Below are 26,831 nucleotides of genomic sequence, written 5' to 3'. Positions count from 1 at the left end.
TTTTTTCAATATATATTCAGATCGGAGACCATTCTCTTGCTCAAGGTATAAAAAGTCTTTATTGATAACCAAAAATAACACAAATGTCACATTAGAGAGATTATCGCTATCAATTAGCCGCGTTAAAACACATTCACTTTACACTTTTGTACATTATTGCCACTTATTCTTAAAAAAACGTGTTCCATCTCTAGAAATGGATCAATGACTGTTTCATTATCTGTATTTGAGATGGACACAAATACTTACAGTACAAATGCACGTTCACTTTCAATAATATGACAGTATATCACACTGGGTGTTCTAATATTCAGTTTTATTCACTTTGATCACAGTGACACCCTCACACAAAGCTGTGACTGTAAATAATGATCTCATTTATTAAATGAATCTACTTCCTACAAATGTTTGTTCTATCAGTATGAGTACAGACACAATACACAGCTGCACTTTGCAGTTTTCAGAGCACCAGAGATGAGGATTGGGTAAAAGATTTGCAGTTGAATTAAAGTAAAACGATTTAGAAAAGCAGTTTTGACTGTTATTTGTCTTTTGCAGGTAGTTTCTAAGCAAAATCACTAATTTTAGGTCTAAGTCACCATGAGGATGTTATTAGTGGAAGTGAATATATATGTAACCTGATCTTCTGCCCTAAAAAATGAAAGAAAAACCAAAAGGGAAGAAGTATCAGTGATGTCACAGTTTGCGATTCACTAGATTGGGGTTGTTGTTGTTTGCTGCCGGCATGTGTGTGTGCTGCTCTTTCCCTGTGGTGAGATGACTCTTGTTCTGCTGTCCTGGATTCGCAGCCGTGCCGTTTGTCCCTTTCTGGGCGCTGTAGCTTTTCGGTTTGGGGATTCTTGTAGGTCCTGATCGTCGGAATGCTTCTAGAGGTATCTGTTGGGGGGGGCGCAGACAAACAATGAAGTAGAGTCAGACAAAGAGTACTGTTTTAAAGAACAAGACAAAGACAAAGATAACAGTGATTATGAATTTGATTTGTTCCACACAGGCTGAAATGTTTTCAGGCGCTAGGGCATGATTGGTGCAATACTGATTATGACCACTAGATGATGTAAAATCACAATATATGGACAGTAAATAACCACAAGTTTCACTTCTGCTCTTTGGCTTTGTCCCTAAAAGAACTGTTGTGGAACGCCAACATATATATATTTGCCTTGCATTTCTGTAAATTAATTTTTTTTAACCAGTATGTAGTAGGAAATACGTTTTGCACATCATTCAATGTCCTGCAAGTGAGAGACAACAATCCAATGAAGTGAAATTTGTAGCATCAAGTCAATAAATCAGTGAGAACAACATTTATCTGAACCTATTGACCCGCATTTAGTAAATCATAGTGTACTTGTTAATATTTTCTGACATGATTTAGACTCAATGAATAATAAATTAAGAAAATAGTCTGGAGAGTTTTCCATTACACACACTCCTAGGTTTCTTAAAATTGCCTTCTATGAACCAGAACCTTTTTTTGACTGTTGTAGCCCCAGTTAATTTTAATAATAATAATAACAGTGCAGGTTTGTTTCCTTAGGAACCAGTGTTTCACTGTTTTTGCAGCGAACAAGAAAGAGGAAATATGACGGGAGACCTTGCATTTCTCAGATTCTTAAACAACGTACTGCTCTGCTTACTGTGCAATCAGGTTTCAATCAGCGTGTTTACACGCACAGCAGAATGCCAAGACACTGAGGTACATCTCTTTTTGGATTGCTGCTTGCACAATAGAAACCATATCCTGTTTACAGTAACTCTGATAAGATGTTTCCACAGTTATGAGAAACCTCAGCGGCGGCTCACACACTGAGCCACATGCGCTCCTCGTGCGTTTGTGTTTACTCCTCGCAAATTCATGAGCAAGATTCAGGGATTTCTATAAACAGCTCGTACAAGCAATTATCCAAAGTACTTTGTGCATGTAACCACACGAGCTGTCATCTTTGTCTCTCTAGGGGGTTTGCCTTTTCAGAGAATGCTCTCGTTTCTATCTTCCTAGTTTTTATGACTAATATTTAAGAATATTTCAACTTTCTGAGCGTTCAGACAAATGAACAGTCAGACGTCTGAGTCTGCTCCAGAGACTTAATCACTCAGACAGTAGTCGCCGGGCAATTATTTTCTTTGCCACTCGCACATGATTTCCTTTTCAATCACATTATCACAGCTTGAGTCTTTGTTCCTCTCAAAACTTCCTCTTTTGAATTAAAATTTGCTGCAGCCTTTAAAGATACAGTTGATACTATATCTGTTTGCCTCACTGCCATTTGAAGATTCTCTAAATTTGAGTCCAAGTGAAAGTTTCCAGTGTTTCCATGAGTTTCATCACGTCACTGACTTCATTCCCAAGAACCACCCTCTCTCTCTCCAACTGGAGAATGTACATGTGGATCTTGAGGTTTTGAGAATTAACAAAAATCCGCAGTGAACTATATCCTTAAATATTCATCCAGGGTATAAATTTCAGAATAAGTAGGGCCTTCGCTTCAACAGAACTAATGGGCCAGAAAATCGCTACGGGCTCCACGTCATGGGAATGTTGTTGATTTTACGTGGAAAAAAAATAGAAAAAGACCTTAATGTGCAGCTTTGTTCTCTCATATATCAGCGTTGCAGCGGGAGTTCAGCTAAGTACTTCCTCTGCCCGGTGCTCTGTAATACCGGCTGTTTCCCCAGCAACCAAACACGAGGTTTGTTGTGGTGCTCATGCAGCAGTGGGAGAGAAGACGTTCACAGCGTCCCCACACTCACACGCAGGCCTTTTGTTAAGAGAGTGCCCCCACACCACTGTTTGTTCTCCCCCTCCGGTTTATTGTGCCCTTCAGTCAAGGTGAGCGAATTCCTCTGCGATTATTATCGCCATGGGCCTAAAACAAGGAAACCCACCCTCGCCTGCAGAACGATACACACCTTGTCTTTCTGGCACGGGGTTTGGAAATTAGGCTTAGTTGTTTGTTTTTTTATATTTTATTTTCACCCACATGAATAATCAGCGGCGTCACTGTGTGTGCAGTGCGATAACCACCTCAGTCTCAGCCAACAGAAGCAAGAACCGCTGTTTGCTTCTCAATGAAAGGCCCTTTGGATTCCAGCGTGTCACCAGATACTCATTTTATCAGTCTGGCGAGGACGCCGTGCACAGATCTATCCTCTTTGGCCGAACCAGATGAGCACAGTTTATGAATCGACTAAGTGTAAAGTGAGTCGGGGGGTAATTGAGGTCGCAGACAGCAATTCCAGCTGCTGGACGCTTTCTGGAGTCGTGATTTAATGAATAGCATCTTGTTTAGCCCCTACATCATTTCATAGCGCCCAGACGGGTTTGGATCCGGTTTCTCCAGCTGCGCTCCTTCCCACTCATTCAATTTAATGCTTGATTTAATCATCTTCTCTTTGTCACACTGGGTTGTGTGTGTGTTTGGGTTGTGTTTGCCACTTTCCTGCAGCAGTTGTCTACCTCCATCTACATGACACTGAGGATTTGGTGATATTTTAGTGTTTTTAGTCAGTTCTCAACGCTGTTAAACACAAATCTAGTTGTTGTTTATTAGAGAAGGTCATGTTACATCTAATTCATGCTCACCTCAGTTTCTATGAAAGTTGTTATCTCAAATCTGTCTTTTACCCTGAAGTTGACAAAATAGCTTTGGACAGTTATTTTTTCAGGTGTGGCTGCTGCACCTTCACCTTGGTGACCTGAAAGTTTTGAAATTTGAAGCAAAGAATTCATAGTATTTGTAGTATTCATCATACTTATCTATATCAGTCACTTTACTCTCTACTCGGGCTTTTATTGAATACTATTTTTGCTTATATTTTTATTTTATTCCATTAATTTTGCTTCCTTTTTGATAGTTGTACATTTTCCTTGGTAAATCTTGATAAAAGGCACAATTTCATTTGACACTCTTCATAATTTCATTGCGATTTCACATGGCAAATTCTTCCACCTTGAAAGAATATCAGCTCTGTGTGCGTGTGTGTGTGTATATCTATGTTTTTTTTTTTAAGCAGTTCATCCTGTTGAGATAAAGCTCAATGAACTCTTATTTCAAATATATAAATGCGGCTATATATCTGTTTTTGCAGAAACGAAGTCATAGTACACATTAAACCCTCTCAGTGGCTTTAAACTATCATAGCTAATGTGCACAGTTGACATTAATATACTCATACTCTTATTTAGATCTACATTCTTGCTTTTATTTGCAGTTAGAAGAAGAAGAAGAATTCTTTTTCTTTGAGAAGTTCAGTTTTGCTTTGTGTTGAGTCATGACATGAATGAGTGAAAACCATCCCACATCCTCTCCAGTGTCCTCTCATCTCTCCGTCTGCGCATCATCTTGTTCTGACCTTAAGTGCAGTCCGAATTCAGACCAATACCACGTACGTGGTAACTTTTCCACTGCTTTAAACCACACATAGAAGGATGTTTATACACAGAAGAACATTCGTAAGTGCGACTGGTGATTAATTTCAAAGGACATGATTCATGGGAGAAAGAAAAATAAAACAGTCGCTTCGGGTTGCAACCCAATGGCTCACAAGCTAAGTGAGACTTTCTGCTGAAAGAGCACTGAGGCTAAGTTATCAACAAATCCATAAATGTTTCTCAGATCCAAACACTGGATCATGTTTACTGTGTGTTTCCTGGGGTTCAGTCCTCAGTGCATTCGCTCTTAGCATTGTGCAATACAAGGTTTTATGGATTTCATAAGAACGATTCGATTTTTGGAGAAGTACCTCTTGTTGAGGTTTGAGTTTTTTATCACTTTTTTAGCAGTAAACACTTTTTTCATTCTAGAGCATTCAGTTGTAATTCTACCAAATCTCACCTCGCTTTAAATGCAATTGCACCCTCCGGTTTAAAAGTTTTAAACAGAGTTTCCACTGTATCATTAAATAGAGCTTCAAGTTCACATCATGCTGGTTTTCATTCTCGGTCACTGGGTTTCTGTGCAAGAACAAACTATGACATCAGCCTTTGATTGTAACTTAAGCAAGCAAGCACATGTGAGAATCCCAGGATTTCTTTTTTTGTCTTGTCATCTGGTAAAGTATGAGCACAAGGTTTTTTACTCTTTGGTATTATTTAATTAGATCTAACAGAGTGTTGACAGGTTTCATGTTCAAATCTGAGCATGTGAATTGTAATCTTTTAATGACACACTATGCAACATAAATACACTGGATTTAAATCTCAAGTGTGAAAAAGTTACTGTGCATGCACCAAAAAAAAAGAAATCAAGTCAAACAACCTCCTTCAATCTAAAAGCATTTTCCACAGATCATTTTTTTAATTTTACACAATCAAAACATGCTGGATTTAGTGAATAAATGAAATTGGCAAGCATGGATGTCAAACTAAAACATAAACACGTCTTTTTGCACACTTTAATTCTCAGAAAAGTCAAACAAATGATTCATAATGCACTATGTGTTATGTGAAGTATAAAAACTGGCATGATACATCAGTGTGAATAGTCGGACTATATGGCGCAATTGCCATTGAGTACAATACAGTAAGTGCACATAAGTTAAAACCTGGTGTTGTGTCAAAGTGTGTTCAAATAATGTTGTCATCTCATGCAGGCAAACAATTGTCTGATCACACAGAACCAAGCAAACCTACCAAAATAAAAATGAAAACATTCAAACTTTAGTTTAAGCTCATAAATCAAGTAAAACAGACGTGTAAATGCATCAGGGTGTAGAGTTGGGGTTTAAGGGTCTTAACTGGAACTGGATTTTCATGGGCATGGTTCAAACAAAGGATGGGATGGAGGGTTTGAGGGGTTATCAGGTCAGTTGTAGACATTACTTACTGTAATTTGTGATGGCCTTTGGATTGGGGTGGAGGTGGGTTTAATCATGATGCTACTTGTGATTTTGCTGTTGCCTTTGGCAGTAGGAGTACTGCAGTTTGCAAGCACCTGAGTCCTTTGCTCTTGGAGTCCGGGCGTGTGGCATGGACTCAGCGTTTGTGTCGGGGTGCTGATGCTCTGAATGAAAGGACTGCCTAGGTGAATGTGAATTTTGTTGTCTTCTGTGGTGATGACGTTTGGTCCTGAGCTGTTGGACCTCTGGACCTGCCAGCTGCTCTGCCTTTCAGGGGTCACGCGGAAGACGGCGTGCCCTCCCAAAACCTCCACTGGCTCCGTGGAGAGGGAGCGGTCAGGGGTGCCAGTTGTGACAGACACGATTTGTATCGGTGACATGGCTCTGTCTGGTGTGTCGGAGCCACAAGAGTCTGGGGTCATTGCTCTGGAGTACGTGGCCATAGTGAAAGGCGAGAGGGCCCGATCTGGTGAACACAGCTCATCGGACAATGGGGAACCTTTAGATTTTGTTGTTGGGGAGATGGATTTTGCAGTAGGGGATAGGGAAGCATTCTGAATAATGGTAATTCTCTGTTTGGGTGGACCTCCACTTGTGGGTATGACGGCAGTGCTGGTGAATGACTGGGTGTTTTCTGTGGTTGGGCTGGTGATCTCGAGCGTTGCTCTGTTGTGTCCGTGGTCAGGAGTCACTTTAATGTGCAGAGGCTGCCCAGGACTGTGGGTCAGAACGACATCTCCGGGCTGGACGTGATTGCCATTCTGCCGCGGTTGCACTTTGCCATTCACCTGATGGGGGGTGTCTTTGTTTTTCAGGAATGGGACTCGTGCTCTTCTCATGTTGTTGTTTAGGTTATTCACGTTATTCATAAGTGAGGGGCTGCATTTGGATAGCTGAAGCTCGTTACTGTAATTTGCATTATCTTCCGGTTCGCTCCCGTCATACAGTTTGCCGTTCACCACGGCACGCTCCAGTGGTGCCACTGCTTTGCAGTTGGGAGACATGAGGTCTTGTGGCTCTGTCTGAACTTCCTTTGTGGCAACATGAAGGTCAGAAAAGCGTCTTCCGTTCATCCCAGGGCGGAGACTTTTGCTGAATCGCCTATATCTTTCAAGCTCTCGAGTGAGCGTCTCCATTTCTCTGGCCAGTTCTTTGTTTCTGACCTCCTGCTGGGTCAGTTTTCTTTGCAGTGATGAGTGGTCAGTTTTCATGCGACAAATGGACTCCTCTGTCCCCATGTATTCGTGTATCTTCTCTTTCAAGGCTGCCACCTCTCTGCTCAGATGACTGGACTTTGCCTCCTCGTCCTTCAAGCGCCTATAAAGAACATGCTCTTGGTTGCACTCTTTCTTTTCCGCCAGTTGATACTGTGAAAGTTCTTTTCTGGATATTTCCAGCTCCTCCATCAAGGCCTTTGCCTTCTCTTGTTCGTTGGTGAGTCTTTTCTCCAGTGATTCAAACTCCTCTGTTTTTGATGAATCACCCTCGACCACCTTCATGTCCTTCAATTTGCGTCTGAGGCGTTCCACTTCCTGCGTCAAATCCTGAACTTTGTTATCTTCCTGTTGGAAGCGGTTAGCAATAGGTGTTTTGATGTGCTCCTCTTTAGCTTTGTTCCTCAGGTATTCCCTTTCTTTGGTCTCCATGGATTGCATCCGTTTCTTCATCATGTTTATCTTTGAATCCAAATCCATGCTTTTTTCCTCCTCGAGCCTCAACTTGGCCTTCAAGTCATCCCTTTCCTTTGTCGCACTGCACATTTTCTCCTCCAGCTCAGCCTTCGACCTCAGTGCTTTCTTACTCTCCTCAATTAGCTTCTCTGTGACTGATGTAACTTTGTCCTGCTCAGCCTGAAGTTTGCCGGTGCTGTTCTGGACCTTGTTCTCCATTTGCTTAAGCTTCTCCGCCATAGCTTTCCTCTCATCCACTAGCATGACTGTGAGAGTCTTTAACTTTGTTAGATCTTCCCTCAGTGTCAGCTCCGCTTTTCCCAGTTGGGTTTCAGCTGCCTCCAGATCTTTCACCCTGACTTTTAAGACTTCCAGCTCACTAGTCAGAACCTTTGACACTGTCCTCTCCTTCTCCAGGTTACCTTTAAGTGAGCTGCACTCTTGTTTACTCTTGCTGAACGCATCCTCTAATTTCTCTAAGTCCATAATTCTGTGGTTCAGTTTATCGACTTCAGCCTTCAGACTTCGGCTTTGATTGGCCTCTTTCTCCAGTTTCTTGTTGAGGTCCCGGCAGTGGTCCTCCATTCTGATCAACTCTTCATCCTTTCCCTCCATTTCAAGGACCCTCTTACGTAGTTCTTCAAGCTCAGACATAAGGCTGGAGTTTCCACACTCGCCGCGGCTAATTTTATCCCTGAGCTCCTGCAGTTCCTCCTCAGCTCGGCGCAGGGTCTTGTTGGTCTCCTCCAGCTCATCCAGCTGCCTGCTGAGAGTTGACATTTTCTGGCGCAGCTGCCTGCTTTGGGCATCCTCGCTGGTCAATTTGGCAGTCATGGTCTCTTGCTCCAGATGGTATCGACAAGATTGGTCACGTAGCTCAGACTCCAAGCGAAAGACCTTTTGCTCCTCTTCCTGCAGACGGGCATTAGCTGAGCTGAGCTCCTCCTGGGCTTGTGAGGCACTGGCACTTAGTTCTTGGACTTTAGCCGTTTGTTGATTCAGCTGCTCGGTGAGACGCTGCTGTTCATCCACGACCATCAACGCAAACGACTTGAGTTTTGTCAGCTCCTCCTTCAGACCCGTGACCTTTTTGTCGTTCTCTCCGTCTTTTCGTTCTTGGTACGCCTTCTCCTGGTCAATTAACAGCTTCAACCTGTAAAAAAACAAAAACAAGGCAAATGTGAAGATTTTCAGTGGTGACATATTATTTCCCACTGTAGTTGCAATTTCTCAATTTTTATTTCATATTTTTGAGACACTTTCAAGTAAATTAAATCATTGTGAAACCAAAATTATCAGGGTTTTTGACGTATATGAAAGATGCCTGGGGAAATCTACACCCCCACTGTCAACTCCAAGCATTGGCACATCATAAACACTGTTATTTTCCCTGCATTTCTGTGGAGGATTAAAGATTTTATGTCATGGAAAATTGAACACATCATAAAATACCAGAGCTACTGAAACTCTCTTAAGATTGGTAGTCTAAAATACCTGGGGTTCATTTTTTTGTTGCCAACTAATTCTCGTATGGTTTGGAAACCTGAGTTGAAGCTGTGAATATTCAACCTTGAGTTTAACAATCAGGGAATTTCTAAAAGTTTCCATACTGCACTGAAGGACCTGTTAAATCCAATGGGAAATGTGGAGAAAAAACAAGGTGTGACAAACTGTTAATTTGAGGGACCACGTTGAATTTTGATCAATCTGCAGCATTCCTTCATCAAACATATTCCCATCATTAACTATGTATTCAAGAAGTTAGTACACTCATACTCAAACTAAAGAAATACTTCATCATTGCCCAATAAGCCACATTTATCTTCAAAACACAACTGATATAAGAATTACAAAAACCAGTAGCAGTGTGGTAAAAATCAATGTGACAGTTTTGCATGTTTGATTTATATTTCAATGAATAATCGCGTATGCATGAAACCCACATGGGGTGAAACAAATGATGTCAAGGTACATTACACATGTGCCATTAGTTGCAGTGCTTTAAGTGCAGTGTGTCGCAGGGTCAGAGCGTCTGGCCTAGGCATATTGTACAGTACCAGGCCAGAGTCTCCACAGCCCCAGGGGAAGGGATGTTATGACTGCTGTGTGTGCAGCTGCCAGGCATTTCCACACAGATGGCCCACTGGCATGGAACAATCCTCTAATTAAGGGGTTCCTCTACTACCAGCCCTCCTCCCCACTACCAAAAAACCACCACCAACCCTCCCTGTTTTTTTTTTCTTATACATTTAAAGGAATTCCCCATGCTTCCAAAGGCAATTACAGTCCCACAGAGTTTATACTGAAGTGCACACACACACAAAGAGAAATGCACACTCTCAGGGATCGCTCGCCCCACATGCATGGGGTTTTGGGCCATGATGTAAGTGGTGGTAGGGCGGGTCACTTCTCAGCAGTGGAGTGTGTGTCATTTCTTTCTTCAGTAGCTGGTAAAGGGTGGGAGTGGGTCAGGGGACACATGTAACTGGATCCATGTGTTGTACATGAACACCCGACTATACAAAACATGCAATAAGATATTATAAGCATAATAATCAAGAGTTCATTATTAGTGTGGTTCTGGTGGATTAGGACATGTTGGTGTTTTTATGGCCATGTTTCAAGAAGCAAATAAACTGTAATTATACAGACTTGATTTAAAAAAAATTTCAAAGCTGCTCGCTGCTAAAACGGAAAAATCCATGCCTCAGAAAGATCTGTCATTTAGCCAAAAGTCTTGCCTTCACCTTACTTCACCAAGTACTTCTACTTTTGGTACTTTGAGTATTCGATGTTTGCATTCATGTACTATTACTCAAGTAAGGTTTTGAATGCTACACTTTTACTTGGAACTCTATTTCTAAAAGAGTACATTTTGTCCACCACTGACCTTTTGTATTAAAATCGCTGCCACCCCATCATTTTAGTCATTACAGTTTTCAATCAAACCCCAGTGTCGCCAAGAACTACTTTGCTTGAAGGTGTGTGAATACTCCAGTTGCTCAGACTTTTTTCTGTCTGGCTTTTGTGGACTTAAAATTACCCTTGGCTGTGAAGAAGTGCTGATAACATATTTTAATCATCATTCATCCTTTTTTTTCTCAAAGACTCTGGATAATAGATGTAATTCGCGTTATCTAGGACCATGCATGTGTTGAAAAATTTACTGTGAGTGGATAGACAGTGAGTGAAACTCTTATAAAACAAGCAGACATGTCCCCCGTGGACCAGCCTGTCGCCTGTAATTACTGTTTATTCAATCCCTTATCTCAGACGCTGCTGTTTTTCTGGTGATGTAATCAGCCAAATTAGAAAGATAAATGTCCTTTGCTCCCTGGTAGGACTGGAAACCTTGTCTATCGCACTGTATGTACGGGAGGCCTCTTTACATTAATAACGGCAAGTCCTGTCAGAGGAAACTGCTCGTAATGCTCAAAACACGAGCCAGCGTAGCCACATCTGAGATTGACTTGCAAGTTGTGGGGATAATGGACAGAGTGAAAAAACTTAATGAGTAATAATAGCTTAACTGACCAGCTTTTGCAATCGAATGCACGTCAGTCGAAGCAGCTGCCACATGCATTCAGAGCGCATAAATAATCCAGCTGATCTATCCAGCATTCGTCCACATTTCCATCCCCGTCATGTTTTATCTCGGCCTTTCATGCAGAGGTCCGCACACACTGAAAGGACATTATTTTTTGAGAAATGCATTGTAAAGCAGGTGACGTAACAGTTTAATGGCTATCGACATCACAAAGGCACCTGACCACCCACTCTGCAGCCTGTCCAACCTTTGCAAGAGGCGCCAATTTTTACACCGGTTTCCCCTGAAAGCTGAGGCACGACCACCATTGCAGGTCGTTAATGTTCCACGGAAAAACGGGTCACGGGGAGTGATTTGGTGGATTGGGTGCTTAAGTAGACAGCTTAACTTTATGCTATTGTTTCTGGCTTTCTTGCAAGTATCCCCTTTGCCTTTCGCTCAAGTGTACGCGAATAAAAGTGCCATTTTAAAAAAAAAGAAAAGAAAGAAAACGAATCTGAAACATTACTTTACAGTGGGCATCCCTTGCTTTATTTGAAGCTGGAAACTCTGGCTCACCCGCCTCGCAAAGCTGTGTTACACGTTCCATATGTCAGGGCTGCTGTGCCATTTCCTAACCACAAGTGATGATGTTATATATGTAGAGAGTGATGTATCCTGTGCACACACACACGACCACATCAGTTTTAACAGGAGACTTGTGCACGGTGGGCTGAATGCCCTCCTGTGTGACAGAGTTTGGAGGGAGGACACTGATTAATGCGGTGTATTTAAAGTCCACACAGGCTGAGTGATATGCCCCCAGAGTGCAATCTGCATGTGTAAAATATGGAGCATTGATATTTATTAACTTCCTGCTGGTGGCATTACAGTTAATGTAGTGGTGTGTTACCAAGAGGCCAGATTTAACCATCCTAAAATAGTATTTTAATAAAACCTTACACCCCCATTCAGTATTTTAATGCCACATATAATGTTCTGTTATTAAAACACAAGTGCAATTTCGTAATAAGTTAAATTCCAGAGGTGACTCTTAATTTCAATTATATAACGGCAGTTAATGTAATTAACCTCCATGCAAGCTGTAACAATTATGTAAGAGTGAGTCAGTTTTTCTATATCTTCTGTTAAAACAAAGTTGTTTTCATCAACCACAGTCAAGAGAAAAGATCTAAATTCATCAAAACATTATCAAATGTTTTTAATAAATTAAAAAGCCAAATACCTCCTGGTTTTTATGCTCAAACATAATGAAATGTACATTTCAACACATCTGACATAGATTGAACACTAATCTTTTTGCTCCTGTACACATGGGATACAATCCCATAAGGACTAAGTCATCACTATTTTCACATCATGCCATTTTAACATATTCCCAATGGGACATGGTTAACTTTCCTCCAGTAAACAGATTTAAACCTCATCACTGTTTAGATAAGTCACTTCTCTAGTCACTTCTCAGCCAGCGTGTTAGAATAGTTACTTCCTCAGTTTCTGAAAAATGAATCAAGTATATGAAATTTAACTCAAGGAAATTAAAGTTAAGTTAAAGCTAAAGTTTCTGCTGAAATTGAAATTTATTTTAGTGAAATTAAAGTGTTTTTTGTTTTAAAGTTCAGAAATTGACACTTAATACATTAAAAACACTTTGACACTTAAAAAGTACAGAAGCGCACCAGCATGAAATGATGCTGCCCTGAACATCTCTAGGTTTCCGAGCCAATGAGGACTTTTTAAAAAGTTTAAAAACTTTTCCTCCCACAAATGCTGAGGTTTGTGTGAATGTTCATTGTGCCTACCTGCACCAAAGGCTTCCCCAGTGTCACTGCCATAAGCTCCGTATGTTGCCGCACAACACCCGACCCTCAACTCTTCCTCTGTGTGCGAGTCCCGCTCTCTAAGTAGCTGTAATGTGGGCATTCCTACAGTCAGACCAAACAATAAGGGATGTGCTCCCTGCCTATGGACCATTACATCATCAACATGTCCTTATAAGGAGTTTTGCATTGCACAGGCTTGCAAGAAGGGGGTGTGCTTGCTCATATGTGTAAACTCGCAGTGTGTTCATGTGCGAGCGTGCCTCCTGAAGTAACTGTTTAACTAAAGGATGTGGCAGAGATGAGGGAAAGGTTTCTCGTTGACGTCTGTAACGTGTGAAATATCTGGCCGGTCTGTCACTTTGCTCCGGAGGCAGGGAAGTAGGTGAGGAGAGACGAGGAGTTCGAGTTACACCGTTTCCTTCTGGCTCTTGTCAACTTAAGTCACTTGTTCAGCCAAGGAGGCAGGAAAAAGAAAAAGAAAGTCAGCTCGCAAAGTTAATTCTTGGATGGGGATTTGTAATTGAGTCCAACGCTGAAGAACAAGACAAGACATATATCTCTAAAATGTGAAATGTATATTCACGGCCCACACCTAATAGATCCCCTGACATTTGGATAAATTCACTGAAAGGGTTTGTTGCTGATTGAAATCACAGAATGACAATAGGCTCTTACTTTGGTGCGTGTATAGTTTCAGGGAGCAATGCCAGCACTGCTAACATAATGGTTCAAGGAAACCCTGGGCAGAAAACTATTTGGTCTCAGACGTCAGTGTGTCTCTCTATCAACTGTTTTTGTTCTCAACATTTGTCCTTCACATATTTTATATCAGTCATTCTTCACAGTATGATTTGGCAGCGTAATGTTTGTGCACAACAGTAAAGGACAAGGTTAAGAAATAAAAATACATAACCACAACGAGCAAATATCATAGTAATATAAGAATACAAAGTCAAAGTACTTCAAATGCACACTGGACAATTTAATGAATGTTTAATTGGAGGAATATTTTGACATTTTAGGGAAAGAAACAGCTTCATGTGTTAAATTATAAAATGAAATATAACAGCCTAATATATCCAGTACTCAAAATGCAGACTGCTAGGTGGATTTTTGTTAACCTGTTGTCTGCTGGCTAACATTGCTCAAGCACTACGTTTAAAAGTATTAAATAATTAAATGAAATGTTCATACTATACTATTCTGAGCAAATATCATAATATAAATATATAAAGTAAGTACTCAATGGTCAATTTCATGTTATTATGCATGATAAATAATTTTATTAGAGGAATAGTTTGACATTTTGTGGAAAGAAACAGCCTAATGGGCATTGGAAGGTGAATTTTTGTCACCTTGAATCGACTGACATGAGCTTGGAGTCAATCCCCTCATGTAACGATGCAATAAAGCAAATAAGAACCTTTCCCAACATATGAAATATGCTGATACTTGCACCTTAACATTTAAGCAGCTCTTATATTGCGGCTTAGGTTGTATTGGCACTAATGTTAACAAACCTAATTGTTGACAATTGCAGTTGAGTAAAAAGTAGAAAAGTAAAAAGTTCAATTAAACAGCAAAAACTCCACAAAACCACTTGATTTATAAATACTTTCCTTTTTTTCAGTCCGTCTTGGGCGGAACATTGTGAGAATATCTCAGGCGAGTGGTGGGTAATCAAACATCCTACCTGTGGTTTCAAGCTAATGGCTCCACAAAGACAACAGTGGATTGTAATCGCAGTTTAAGCCTGTGCGCATTTCTCTTTATCAGTGGGGCATTGTTCAGTTTACGATGCCTCAGTCTTTCATTATCAGATTGCTCATACCCAGCTCACACATTTCACATTGTGAGACACAAAATCATATATGTCCCCCAATCATCATATGAAGGGAGAACATTTTATAGAGATTTTATAGGGAAGAAAAATGTGGCATGGTATATATAAACAATGGCACTGGTGACACTTCACTTGAATACTGTCTGATCAAATTTAACTGCTGGTTAGTTATATAAATATCGTTCTTTAAAAACACAGTGTTTTCTGTAACTTTGTGCTCCAGGCAGTACATTGCAGTTATAAATGATCCCAGTAGTGTAACGGAATAACAGCAAGACTCTTCCTGCCTCCTGCCCGCTAAATAAAATATGTCATGGCTTCACAATGGCTGAGGTCACTGTTGCTAAACGTGTACGAGCTTTGCCAGCCGAGCAGAGCGGAGATTTGCTGGCTTCATGTAAAGCTGCACTACGTGGGACGTTTCTGTAAAAATAAAAACATGTCGTACATAATCGATCAACGCGTAAATATGGATTAAACAAATCAGTCGATCGATGGATGGCATCCAATCTGACTTCATGGCCCTTCCTCTCTTTTTATTTCTTAATTAGGGTTAAAATAATGATGATGGGTACGAGGCTGATGTGTTGAAATCACCTTGAACAAACTTATTTTAAATCCACACTATCCGAAAATGTAAAAAAGAGATCTTTTGTGAACGGCGTACTCCAAGCAAAGATTCATTTGCTGTCTTGTGAAACTGCTGACAAACGCCAGCATACACACTGTGACATGACGTCTGTTGGTCTAATGTCAGATGGAGCACAGTCCCAGCGGGAGCCAGACACAACTCCCAAATTCCTAAAAAGAAGTAAACCAAAAACATGTGTTGTGCTGATGATGTGAAAGGAAGTAATGATAACAATTAATCACAGCTTTCGGCCAGTCGGTGGCGACGGGTGTTGGAGGAGAATGAATATATCGCTGGGGAACGTTTGGATGCGCTCTCAGCACCGCTAGAAGCCAGATACAGCATTTGTTTTTGGTCAGGAGCTCAACATGATGCCTGAGCTAACACAACAAATGTGATTTATTTTGAAGAATCCTGCAAGTCCTAAACTTGTTATTGAAAATACAGAACAGAGTGAGGGGTACATTTCTTTAGGCAGAGTATGGTTTGTGTCACTGGAGGTCGGTTAGGGCCGACAGGGCCTTCTCTGCAGGCCCTGCCATTTTTGACAGGTTTGACATTAATAATTATTCTGCTTACATGAAATTACTTTGGTTTTGGTTAGATATAAGATTCATAACTATAAAGCCACTATTTGGAGCTTCTTGTTCTGTGCGCTGCTGTGTCCTTGGTTGGAGGCTGTGGAGTGATAACGAATCAGAATTTCATTTGTTGTGATTTGGAAAACCACCATGGCCAGGTGATGGCTTCATAAGATATTTCTTCGTGTTTGGTGCACGTAATGCGACTCGCTGCGACTGCTGGGACTGAGAAGAGTTGCGACTCAATAAGACAACATTGTGGCTGATTTGCATCGGATTCCATTTTCTAAGCAAAGTTTTCAAGATACAAAGGAATTATTTTAAAGGGAGAGATCAAATCACTCAAATCCTCATTCACTTACCCCTACCTTCCTATATAAGGACTTCTTTGTAACGACTATACAGGGAGGTCATCAGCAAAAGAAAAGATGCTTTCGAACAATAATAATAATAATGTTCAATGTTTATTTTACACTTAGGATCAATTTTTTTAGGTAAAAAACAGGTTGAATGACTATATTTAAATGTGGAAATAAACTTGTTTGTGCTCGTATTTAAAATTTCTGTTAATGCTGACCTGTCCTGTCTCTGCTGCGAGTGCAATGCATGATGGTATATATTGCTTGAGTAGTGACCGTCAGATATACGCTACATTTCAAGATGCGTTGTGAGGAACAATGAATGCATTATATAGGATATAAAAAATTTCACTTAACATTCAGGCTTCATGACCAAATGGTGACCTCACCACATAATCGACTACATAGTGATTAGAGGCTGAAGGAATGGGAGCACACAGACTTCCTGCTGTGACCGAGTCTCGACTCTGTCCCTCACAAACCAAATCCTGTGTCCACTTGAAAGCATGACAGCTTGATTTCTGAGACTTTTCTCTCAAAAACTCACTTTAAAGTAGCACTGTAAGTCTTAGCCACAAGGCTGTGCAGGGAGAACTGGCGAACTGAAATGGACACTAGGGTTAGGGTTAGGGTAAAGCAGGATTGATTGCAGGCAATTTGAAAACACAGTATTTAAAAATATGCAGAGTCTCAGAGTTCAGCCCTAAAATGTGATGAATCGTAGTGTTTCCTTCTCTCCCATTTCTCCCTGCAGCAAACTTGTTTGTTCTTGGAACCAAATTAGATTCTATTTCTGGATGTGGACATTTTCGGGACCTGGAGTACTGTACACTTGAAACAGATGTCAGGGATCACACACAAGAGCAGACCACACAAACATGTTTGCTGTGACAAGCCTCTGCCATATGACAAATAGTTGGGAGATGAAGATGTGTTATGTAACCCCCACAGGATGACTGTAGTGCTGACAATAAACAGAAAAATGAGGAGGTTTGGGATTTGGTTTGGACGAGCATCGTGTGCGGTTCAGCAGGGCAGTCGTTAAAATCCAGAGGCTCGGCCTTCCGGCGTTTCTTCAGAGCTGGAAATTCCAAGTTTACAAATTACAAAACATGAGCTATATTGATGAATTTAAGGATGTGATTAGAGAAACTAGAACTGCTCCAACTGTGACCCGCACTCTTCTGAGGCTGTGTTCAGTTTCAACTGTGTCAAAAGGAAAAGCAGCCTCAGGGCATCCTTGTGGCCTTGTGGTTAAGATGCCAACCTTGTAATTGCAAAGTTTCCATTTTGACTCGGGACCTGAGTTGTGAGTCGCAACTCTCTATCCCTCCCCACGTTCACAGTCTGCATCCAAACTGATGCCGTCCATTAAAAGCAAAGGGCAAAAAACTACTTTTGAGACATAATATGGTTCAAGAAAAGTTGAATCCAAATCAGGTTTTTGCCACAAAAATGCACTAAATATGCTAATGAATACATTTAGGCACACATGTATCAAGAAGCTTCAGATCTCAATAAGGAGACTGTAATGATCCTAAACATGAAAATCCTCAAAATGAAATAAATATAAATGGCATATTTCAATCATGTGTTGTACAAAGTTTAGTTTTCACACCATCTAATCTGCGTCTGAACTCAGGGGCTGCATCCTTCAGAGGATGCGTTCTACCCAGCCCATGAAGACTGCCTCTTTGGAGAGAGGTTGAGTTGAATCCGGATACTTAAGCATTGGACATCACTTTGAGGCGCAATGAATTCTGGGATAGTTTGGGCTGGCAAGAATCCACCCGTTGGAGCCTTTATTTCTCAAGGATGGAAGGATGCATTTGAAGGAGCCTTCAAAATAGCGGTCCTGACGCTTTGGTACTCTTCAAATGCTGCCTCTGAACTGAGACACAGCTCAGGCGACACAAATTTACATTTTCTTTTCCACATCGAGCTCCAGTTGGATGGAAACCTGACTTGTTACTGAAACTAACTAATTATCCCTGAGTCTCCAGCTACGCATGAAGAAAAGTACAGCTGTCGTATGAGTGCATGTTAAGAGTGTGTAGGTATGTATGTATGTGCACATGTGCCGTGTGGTACCTGATATGAGGCGTGAATCTGTAAAACCATTAATAAAAACCAGACGGAAACAAGAGCTACGCAGTAAGTTTTGCTACCTGTGTGAGAGTTGGATTTATTTTTTTTGCCCTATAGCGATATGTGTGAGTTAAGAATCTAATCAGCTGTCTGCAGGCTGCACAACCAGACAGCCAGAGACAAAGACTCACACTTTCTCCTCTGAGTGTGTATTGGTGCGATTCTCGCCGCACATCAGACAAGCCGCCTCTCTGCAGCCGTCACAGACGAGGCCTGGTCTTGCCTCGAACACTCAGCCTGACATGCACATGCTTGTGCTATACGTACAGAGCCCGGGGGCTGACATACACGCATGACATCATTGGCTTGTAATCAAATCCATATGCCTCTCTCTCTCCGCGTCTCGCTGGAATTCCATCTCTCTCTAAATCCACCCATGACTTATATTCACTCATATTCCTCTTTCTGTTTGTTTTTCTTTTATGCCTTTTTCTCCCCCCCTATTCTCTTGTCTTTCCCTCCCTCCTTCACAGCCGTTCCCCGTCTTTGTCTACCACCTCTTTCTTTTTTCTCCTGTCTCTTGTTTCAGATCTCAGTCTGGGCCTCAGCATGGGCTTCGCTGTTAAAATGGAACGTGATTTTGATTGCCAGGGTAAAAACTCTCGTGTGGACATTTGCCGGCCTTTTATGGCCAAAATCAGCTTTTTACGGCCGTTCTCTGGCTGCAGACCTTTTGTTCGTTGTTGTTGTGGTGACATGTTGTCGAGTCCAAATAGCTGTAATCGCTTGTTTGAGGTGGACCTGACTCATCTGTGCTTGGGTTTTACTGTTTCCTCTGTTTGTGTTGTTTTCATGATTTCACCTATATGTACACAACTTTTACTTTATAATAATATGACCTTGAGCTTTCACCTCCTTCGGGAGTTTTGATGCTCTGAAGGTATGTCTGGTACTCTCTTAAAGGAAAAGCAGGAGTTAATTGGGTCACTTTTCTTCTCCAGATACTCCTCACTCACTCAGACATTATGTTTCTGTTTTTTTAAGATATTTATCCTTATTTAATCCTTAATTTTAGACTCAGAATTCAATAAAGATCAACTTTTGCCCTAAAAACTTGAATACCTATATTTCTGGGGAGATTTTATGGATTCGTCAACAACCATTATTAATATATTGCAAAAGAAAAACACTGTTTCTGTTGAGCTTGTGCGTCTGTACCTCTATATGTCTCTGTGTCTCTATAACTCACTCTTGCCGTTACATAACCATGATTTTACAGGCTCATGCAACCCCAGGGAACCTCAAGAGCACTTTTATCTTTTTCCCTTTTTGTTGGTTTCTTATTTAGGTTTTTATAATCACAGAAAAAAAATCCTGTCTGGCCCCGTTTTCTAGTGACAAACAAATCTGAGCGTCTGCAATGACTCTTCTATTCTCCTCAACTTGTTTTTCTCAGTTGTCTAGTTTTTCTTTCTCTAGCAGTAGGAACAAATCGTTCCCTAAACTGAACTTCATAACGAATGCAACACGTCATCCTGCTATGCATGATATGAGATCACGGGCAGGAATCAATCACGTAGATTCAGATTGAAGGGCTGGACGAGGGCGGACAGGCTGTAATTAACAGAATCACAACAGCTATTGCCCCGCACAGGATCGCAGTTGCAGTTAGAAATCAAGAGAGGTGTCCTGAGGTGTTTGTGTGTGTGTGTGTGAGCAGACAGAGAAGCGGGCGTGTGTCGGCTGCCCTCAATTGGTACAGCTGATAATCATTACCCCTGCATTACTGTGGACTTTGATGTAAATCACAAACACTTACAGAGGATGTTGCGATCACTGTTTGCACAAATGACAGATGACCTCACTTTAAGCACCAGCCATTACATGTACAGTATGGCAAGGACTAATGTATCATAGGCTGCAAACACAGAGGTCGTCAAATGGGGCGAAAGATCCAAGTCTTTATACAAATACAAATATGTGACTCTGAGATAAATCATCTTTCTATATGACAAATTAACAACAGCAAAACTGTTGTTTGGGAAACATAATGGTCGGCAGCTTTCATTTTCTATTAACATAATGAGGAAATGTTGATTAATGTATCTGGTACGTTGAAAAAAACGTTCATACTGAACACATTAATCCAGGCTCGGGTCAGGAAAAGACCCTGGTCTGTTTAATACACAGAAATCTGCAGTGACTTGAGACGAGGCCTGTTTATTAACATTTGAACCGCTAACCTTAACCACAGTCATTTTGTTTGCAGAAAGTATTTATTGCTATGTAAATGTAATTTCCAGGAGGCACGCAAATAGAAATGAGCAGAAACTCAAGTCGTTCTCACTGCATCACACTCTGCTGCAGACGGCATCTGATTACTGGTGTAAAAGAGAGCAGTCATTTTGCTCTGTATTCTTTCACACCCGTTGTTACTCAGAGCGTTTTTACACCTGTAAGTCTGGACCAAGCGACATGTCTTTGTTTTGTTTGATCTGGTTAGTTTAGGTTTCTCATGGTGGAACATGATGGTGGATCCTGAGAGCGGCAGTGGATCATGACGATGGATTGTTTGTCATGGGGATCATCTGCCTTTACTTCACTTTGATTGGCTTGGAGTCGTGATATAGATTTTTTGATTGATACTGATATTTGAGGTATCCTACAGCAATGATTCCCAAGCAGCTCCTCATTATGTTCATTATTTGTGCGTAAGACTGGATTGTTCAGATGTTTGTAATGTTGATCCTGGAATTTTCATTTTTTAGTCTTGACTCATTTGCAGCACACGGTGTTGGGACACAGTAACTGGAAAGTTACGGAGGCAGTAATGCTATTGATACTTGTGTTTATTCTCTCCCTAAGCACAAATATCTGGACGTATTTTCTTTTATCAAATCATTATTTGTGTTTTTCCTTCAACTACTTCGGCTGGGAAACACTACCTCACAGCGCTGAGGCAATTTCAGCTCTAGAGCCAGATTCTTGCTTTTAAAACTTACAAAACTTACACACGCACATGGTGGTGATTCCATTCGGCTTCACACCCCTTCACAACAATGACAATACACAATAGAACTTGTAACTTATGCACACAAATACTAATTTGTACAGCTGTCAGGTGAGCAGGGTGGGTCTCCCTCCAGAGACTCTTTGATGGTTTCCTGATGGATTAACATGGATCTCAAGTCTGTGGAGCAGCACAAGAGCTGCTCTCTAATCAGATTTCAGGGAGCTGAGCTTTCTCAAATAGTCTGAAATGCTCCCTGCCACTTTTCCCACCTGTGTGTTTGCAGAGCTGCCTCGTTAATCTTTTCCTTTTGAGCCACGAAAGCTGTGATTTCACATCTTTCTCACGACTTCCAGCGTCTACACTGTTGTGCAGAGCAATTCATACGTAGGATGAGGCCACCACTTTACAAACGGGGCAACGTCTACCTGGCTAATCTCTTAATGTTTGCCTTCCCAGGGACAACAACCACATCCCAGCCTCACCTCTGTCCTAATCAGCCGCTCAGCCTGCACCGAATCAAAGGTTGTATTTATGCAGTTCAAGATAACTGAGCTTCAAAGACCTCAGCACTGAGGCTGTGTTTAAAAGGGAGCATACGTCTAAGTGCTGGTTCAACCTGGAAAGATTACAGTGTGACCACCTATCTTATTCCATTTAAAGGTTGTTTTCTTTGAATTTACATGGAAGTGAACAACAGTTTTTCATTAATCCACCAACGCTGCTTTCAGAACAGCTGGAACAAACAAACTTCTGGTGAATATCCAGCCCCACAGCTACAGAGGAGATTCTCTCATCAGTGTTATGTATGCAGCTCCTACGTCGATATCTGTCTCATTTACTCATTCCCTGACTTATCTCCAAACACTGTCCAGCATATTTAAACACAGGATATGTGTTTCCTAATCTGGTCATCCTTTCACAACTTCATTAATGGAAAAAGTCCAAAAAGCCTCCGCAAAATCCACCACGCTGACGGTGGTGTCATCGCGTTGCTATGTCAGCAGCAGCCAGATTAAAGGAGACGCGTCCAAAAGCTGTCATACATGAGGATCAGGCTGGGTTAGAAGGGTGTGTAGATGAGACAAGCTGGAAGAGGACAGGAAGTTTAAATTTTAAATTCATAAGCTGAGGAAAGTTCTAGTTCTCGTGTTAGGAATTGGCACTCTTAACTTTTTCAGCAATGGATTTACTTTTATGTTCTCCATGTCCAGTGATTTAAAGCCTGTTGCACGTGGAAAACTGACTTATTCACCTTTGATTGTGGTTGATTTGACCTAAATATGGTTGAAAGTGAATCTGTAACTGCTGTCAGAGAGTCCACAAACCCAAACCTTTTAATAATGAAGACTGACCTCCAATTAGGCATAATGATATACACAAAAAATAAAAAATAAATATACCAAAAATAAACTAATTCAAGTGTAATCTGAGAAATGAGAGAAAAAAGCACAGTTTTACACCTAAAGGATTCAGACTCCTGAAAAGATCAATATTATAATTTAATTTGACATTGAAATAGGAATTTTTCAAACCATCAACTCACTTTGCGGTAAATAGATGCTGGCTGTAGTGATACATGATCGGGATACATGATAAACACATGATAAAACGTTAACAAACATCTTTTCCATCTTGGCAGAAAAGACCTAAGCAGTTGTAGATGCCAATCTAAAGTGAAGTCAGCGTAAAATCACATTTGTGCCATCGTCTAATCCAAATAACTGTGGCTAAGTGTTCATGTCAGTGTGATCGGTGCGTAAAAGAGTACATGGCATACTCTACTAAGAAGCTCTATATTTCTTTTTCTCCTCCTGATCCCTCTCTCCTTTCCACCATCAGTCTGTTCTTTCTGTCTGTGCCTCTGCGGTGTGTCTCTATGTCCATGACACGCCCCCTGACGGCGCTCGCCAGATGTCCTCATTCGTCATTTTATCGGAACCCTCTCATAACGCTCCCGGCTGCGTTCAGTCCTGCAGAGGAGCGCGACCTCAGATGACACATCATTTTTCAGACGTAATGGCTCACATCTGAGGGGATTATTATGATCAGGAGAAATAACAGGCGTCCCTTACAATTTCTGGAGGGAATGTAAACTGACTATACGACACATAAAGACGATGCAGGCCGGAGTGGTAGTATAATGTCTGGATGCACAATTTCTGTTTCTTTCTTCAACAATTCCTCGTACCTATTATTAATTAACAAGCTTATCCTTTCCAGTGCCTTCCAACTTATATACATAAATTTTTCTTGGGTGTAACCTGCCAATGAACCTATAATTTAGGTTGCATGCACAGCAAAGTGAACAAAGGAAAGAAAGATATCCAGTGATTTTGAATGCAAACCATATTATAACCACTTCCTTCAAGCGTTGTTCCTCCCTTCCTCATCTTTTTCTCTCTCCGACCCTGTCCTTGTCTCCCCCCTCAACCTTTCCATCACAACCGCTTCTCTGCTGATCCTCCCACTCACTGCTCACCTCTCCCTGCTTAGGGAGGAATGCAAATGATAGTGATTCGGGGGACGTAGGGTGTGATGCCTGAATTTACTTCAGCGAGAGACGGAGCTGCGATGAAGCGAGTGTGCGAGCGTCTGACTTCCGCTCAGAGGGGATGAGACCCCCAGATGGGCGGTGGTCTGTGATCCTGGACACAGGCTCTCTCTATTGTCTGCTCGCTTCCTGTTCGGGCTTTCATCATCCCAATGACTTCTTGGCAGCGGGCCTCAAATTGTCACCGAGTGTGATTTAAAGTGAGGAGAAGCAGACTCATACCACTTAGCCGACACGTCATTGCTTCGATTTCTCCTGGATGCTTGTATGTCACCCACCACCATCTGCATTTGTTGTTGCAACATTTTTATCCCTTCAAGACATGTTTCTATTGGCGTCGTGTCATCCTTTGTTCAAGTGTGTTATTTAGTCATTGCACAGAATAATTGTCATCGGGGGAAAATGTGCTTGAATTTATTTGGAGAGTAGATGCTTGACAATGTGCTTGAGCGTCAACATATTGCATTAGTGTCTGTTGTAAACCTGCCTGTCTGGAATGGGCTGTTCGGCCTGTGTGTCTTTCTAAAAGTGTAAAAGCGACCGGCTGTAATGGAGCCATGGCGAATGCCTTCCTCCCTCCGCAGAACTCAGAACTGAAAGAGCAGTTGTCGGCGTAGTGAACGTGCTGTTGCCGTCATCGAAAACTTCACTTTCATTGATGAGTCCCAGCTGCATAATTCAACAATGCACTTTCTTGGGCTCTTAACAATAAACATTCCAAGTGTGAAGCCGATAAGATGAACGGTTCTCAAGATACGTGAGCCACGTTCAGATTTCTGGAATTAATAGACAGAAAAGCTGGGTTAGTGCAGAACTCTACAGACAGATGTCAAATTTGAGTTGTTTGCTTCCGTAAATACATGTTGAATACAAACTTAGCTGCACAAAGGTTCTCGCGCAGACGTTTTAAATTGCTAACCTTGAAATAGTCATGAATGAACATTCACAGACTATACAGATCTGTGACGTACTCCAGTACTTTTGCAACGCCAGCTTCCAGACATAAGACAACTGTTGCAGAGAGAAAAGCCCACCCAGAGATTCTAAGCTTAGGCTGCGTGTTTTGACAAATATGTCCAAAAACTATTTTATCTTCTCTTGTATATAATCAAATTGCAGTTTGATAACACTCTGCCTTTAATGATTAACTGTAAAATTCTGATGCAATAAATTAGTTCAGCTTACAAAAATCCATCTCGCTGTGTTTGTACTGAAGCCAGTAAATAGATTTCTGAATGTTCTTCTGGTCAACTCTCTGGTTTAAACAGGTCACACTGTTGTAGTTTTTTTTTCGGGGCTTTGTGCCATGCCAGTCCATAAAGTTTGAAAGCTCTCAGGGAAATGGAGGAAAACAAGAGCACGTTGGGGATAATGTGGTACATTGCGGCCGCTGTGTTTCCAGGTCTCTTGGCTGCATTAGGCTCCCCGTGGCAGAAAACACTTACAATGTTGATGAAGTGCACCGGTGGGATACCTTAATGCACGTCAAGGGGCTGCCTGAAAGGATCGGATCAGCCAGGTTATTAATGAAACGACCCAATATTGGAGTTTAGCCCGTCTCTATTCTGGGTGATGTCACCGTCTGGATAGACACGACTAGTCTCACCTCGGTGACTGAACACAACAGATGGCTCACATCTGGATGGATTCCAGAGAGGCATTTTAGCACTGAGGGTTATGAGCTTTAGCTCCGTCCACTGGCTTCCAGTGATGATGAGGATTGATGGTGATTTTCTTTTCTTTTAGTGCAATTAGCTCTGGCAGGGTGCCGGTGTCTTGAGAGGTTTTACAAGATATTAAAAAAAAAAGAAAAAGTAAAAACATCTGTTGGCCAAGTCGCATGAATCTTTACGTACACTTCTGTCTCCTCTCTGAAAACGTTCTGAGCAGAAGCATATTTTTTCTGTTTATCTGTTTCATAAAAGCAAACCCAAACATCTTTAATATCAACATGACAACCTTTACCAAATGATACCAAACACACTACATGCACCATGTATCTCAACATTTGATCCTTTTTCTGTTCATTTCCTGTTTTCTTTCTCTGAGCCCATACCTCCACCAAGGGTAATGCCCCATGTCTTTATGTCACAGCAGTGTCTACCATTAAATATCTAGACTGTGGTGGTCTGCAATATTCAAATTTGTCCTGTCACACTTTATAATAACATGGTGAAAATTGCTCAATTGTGCGCATACCTGCAAGTGACAGGAAATGCACATCTTTTCCTTTACTCTTTAGTCCGTGTAGTAGTCACACAGAATTTGTTGTGCATGTGTGTGCACGTGCACAGCTACTACATTCAAAATGATTTTGTGGGAAAAGTGAAAAAGAACTAGTGGATCTACTCTTTTGTTCTGATAGGCTCCAAAATTTAATGGGTTCATCCTTGGACCATGTCCCATCCCTCTGTGAAATCTTTATATAAAATGGTTCAGTAGTTTTTGCATAATCCCACAAACGTAGATGAAAACCAAACTTCCTAAGCTGTGGTAATAATTGTATCCACTTAGATGCATATGTTAAATTCGCATTTTCATTGTATTTTAGTGATGAAATCATTTGCATGCAAAAACTACAGAGAGTATTGTTTTGCACTTCCTTTTTTTGCCATGTGTGGAAGAGTTATTATTGCAAATATATACATTTCCTGCAGCATTCTGCAGCACATGTTGTACATACCCACCAGGGACAGTTTCAAGCTGTTGGCCACTGAGCAGCTCCACTTGAGTAACCGGGGCTTAAGTGGGACATTTGGTTTGATCCTTAAACTGCGTTTAATTCTACCCTTCCCAGCATGAGGGAGGCTAACATTTAAAACATGATATTAAAATTTGAATGCAGTGCAGTCCCTCTGAAACGGCT

At 41.3% G+C, this 26,831-nt stretch overlaps 1 protein-coding gene across 3 annotated transcripts in view; it reads right to left on the bottom strand.

Moving 5' to 3' along the window:
• Positions 1 to 127: 127 nt before the first annotated feature.
• The window catches only part of filip1l (filamin A interacting protein 1-like), a 61,137-nt gene continuing 34,433 nt past the window's right edge, over positions 128 to 26,831 (bottom strand). The window contains exons 1-4 of one of the 3 annotated variants that reach the window (XM_020104110.2): positions 12,879 to 13,014; positions 11,064 to 11,212; positions 5,847 to 8,682; positions 133 to 897 (exon numbers count right to left, since the gene is read on the bottom strand). In XM_020104110.2, coding sequence (XP_019959669.1) covers positions 697 to 897; positions 5,847 to 8,567 — 2,922 coding nt within the window. In that variant the 5' untranslated portion in view covers positions 8,568 to 8,682; positions 11,064 to 11,212; positions 12,879 to 13,014 and the 3' untranslated portion in view covers positions 133 to 696. Of the gene's footprint in view, positions 898 to 5,846; positions 8,683 to 11,063; positions 11,213 to 12,878; positions 13,036 to 26,831 lie in introns of those variants that run through there. The other 2 variants (XM_020104109.2, XM_020104108.2) reach the window with 2 other exon arrangements.

The sequence above is a fragment of the Paralichthys olivaceus genome, chromosome 24, assembly GCF_024713975.1.
Source record: "Paralichthys olivaceus isolate ysfri-2021 chromosome 24, ASM2471397v2, whole genome shotgun sequence".
Lineage (NCBI taxonomy): Eukaryota > Metazoa > Chordata > Actinopteri > Pleuronectiformes > Paralichthyidae > Paralichthys > Paralichthys olivaceus.
The sequence above is the reverse complement of the archived record's forward strand: the minus strand, read 5'-3'. Positions and strand labels throughout refer to the sequence as shown.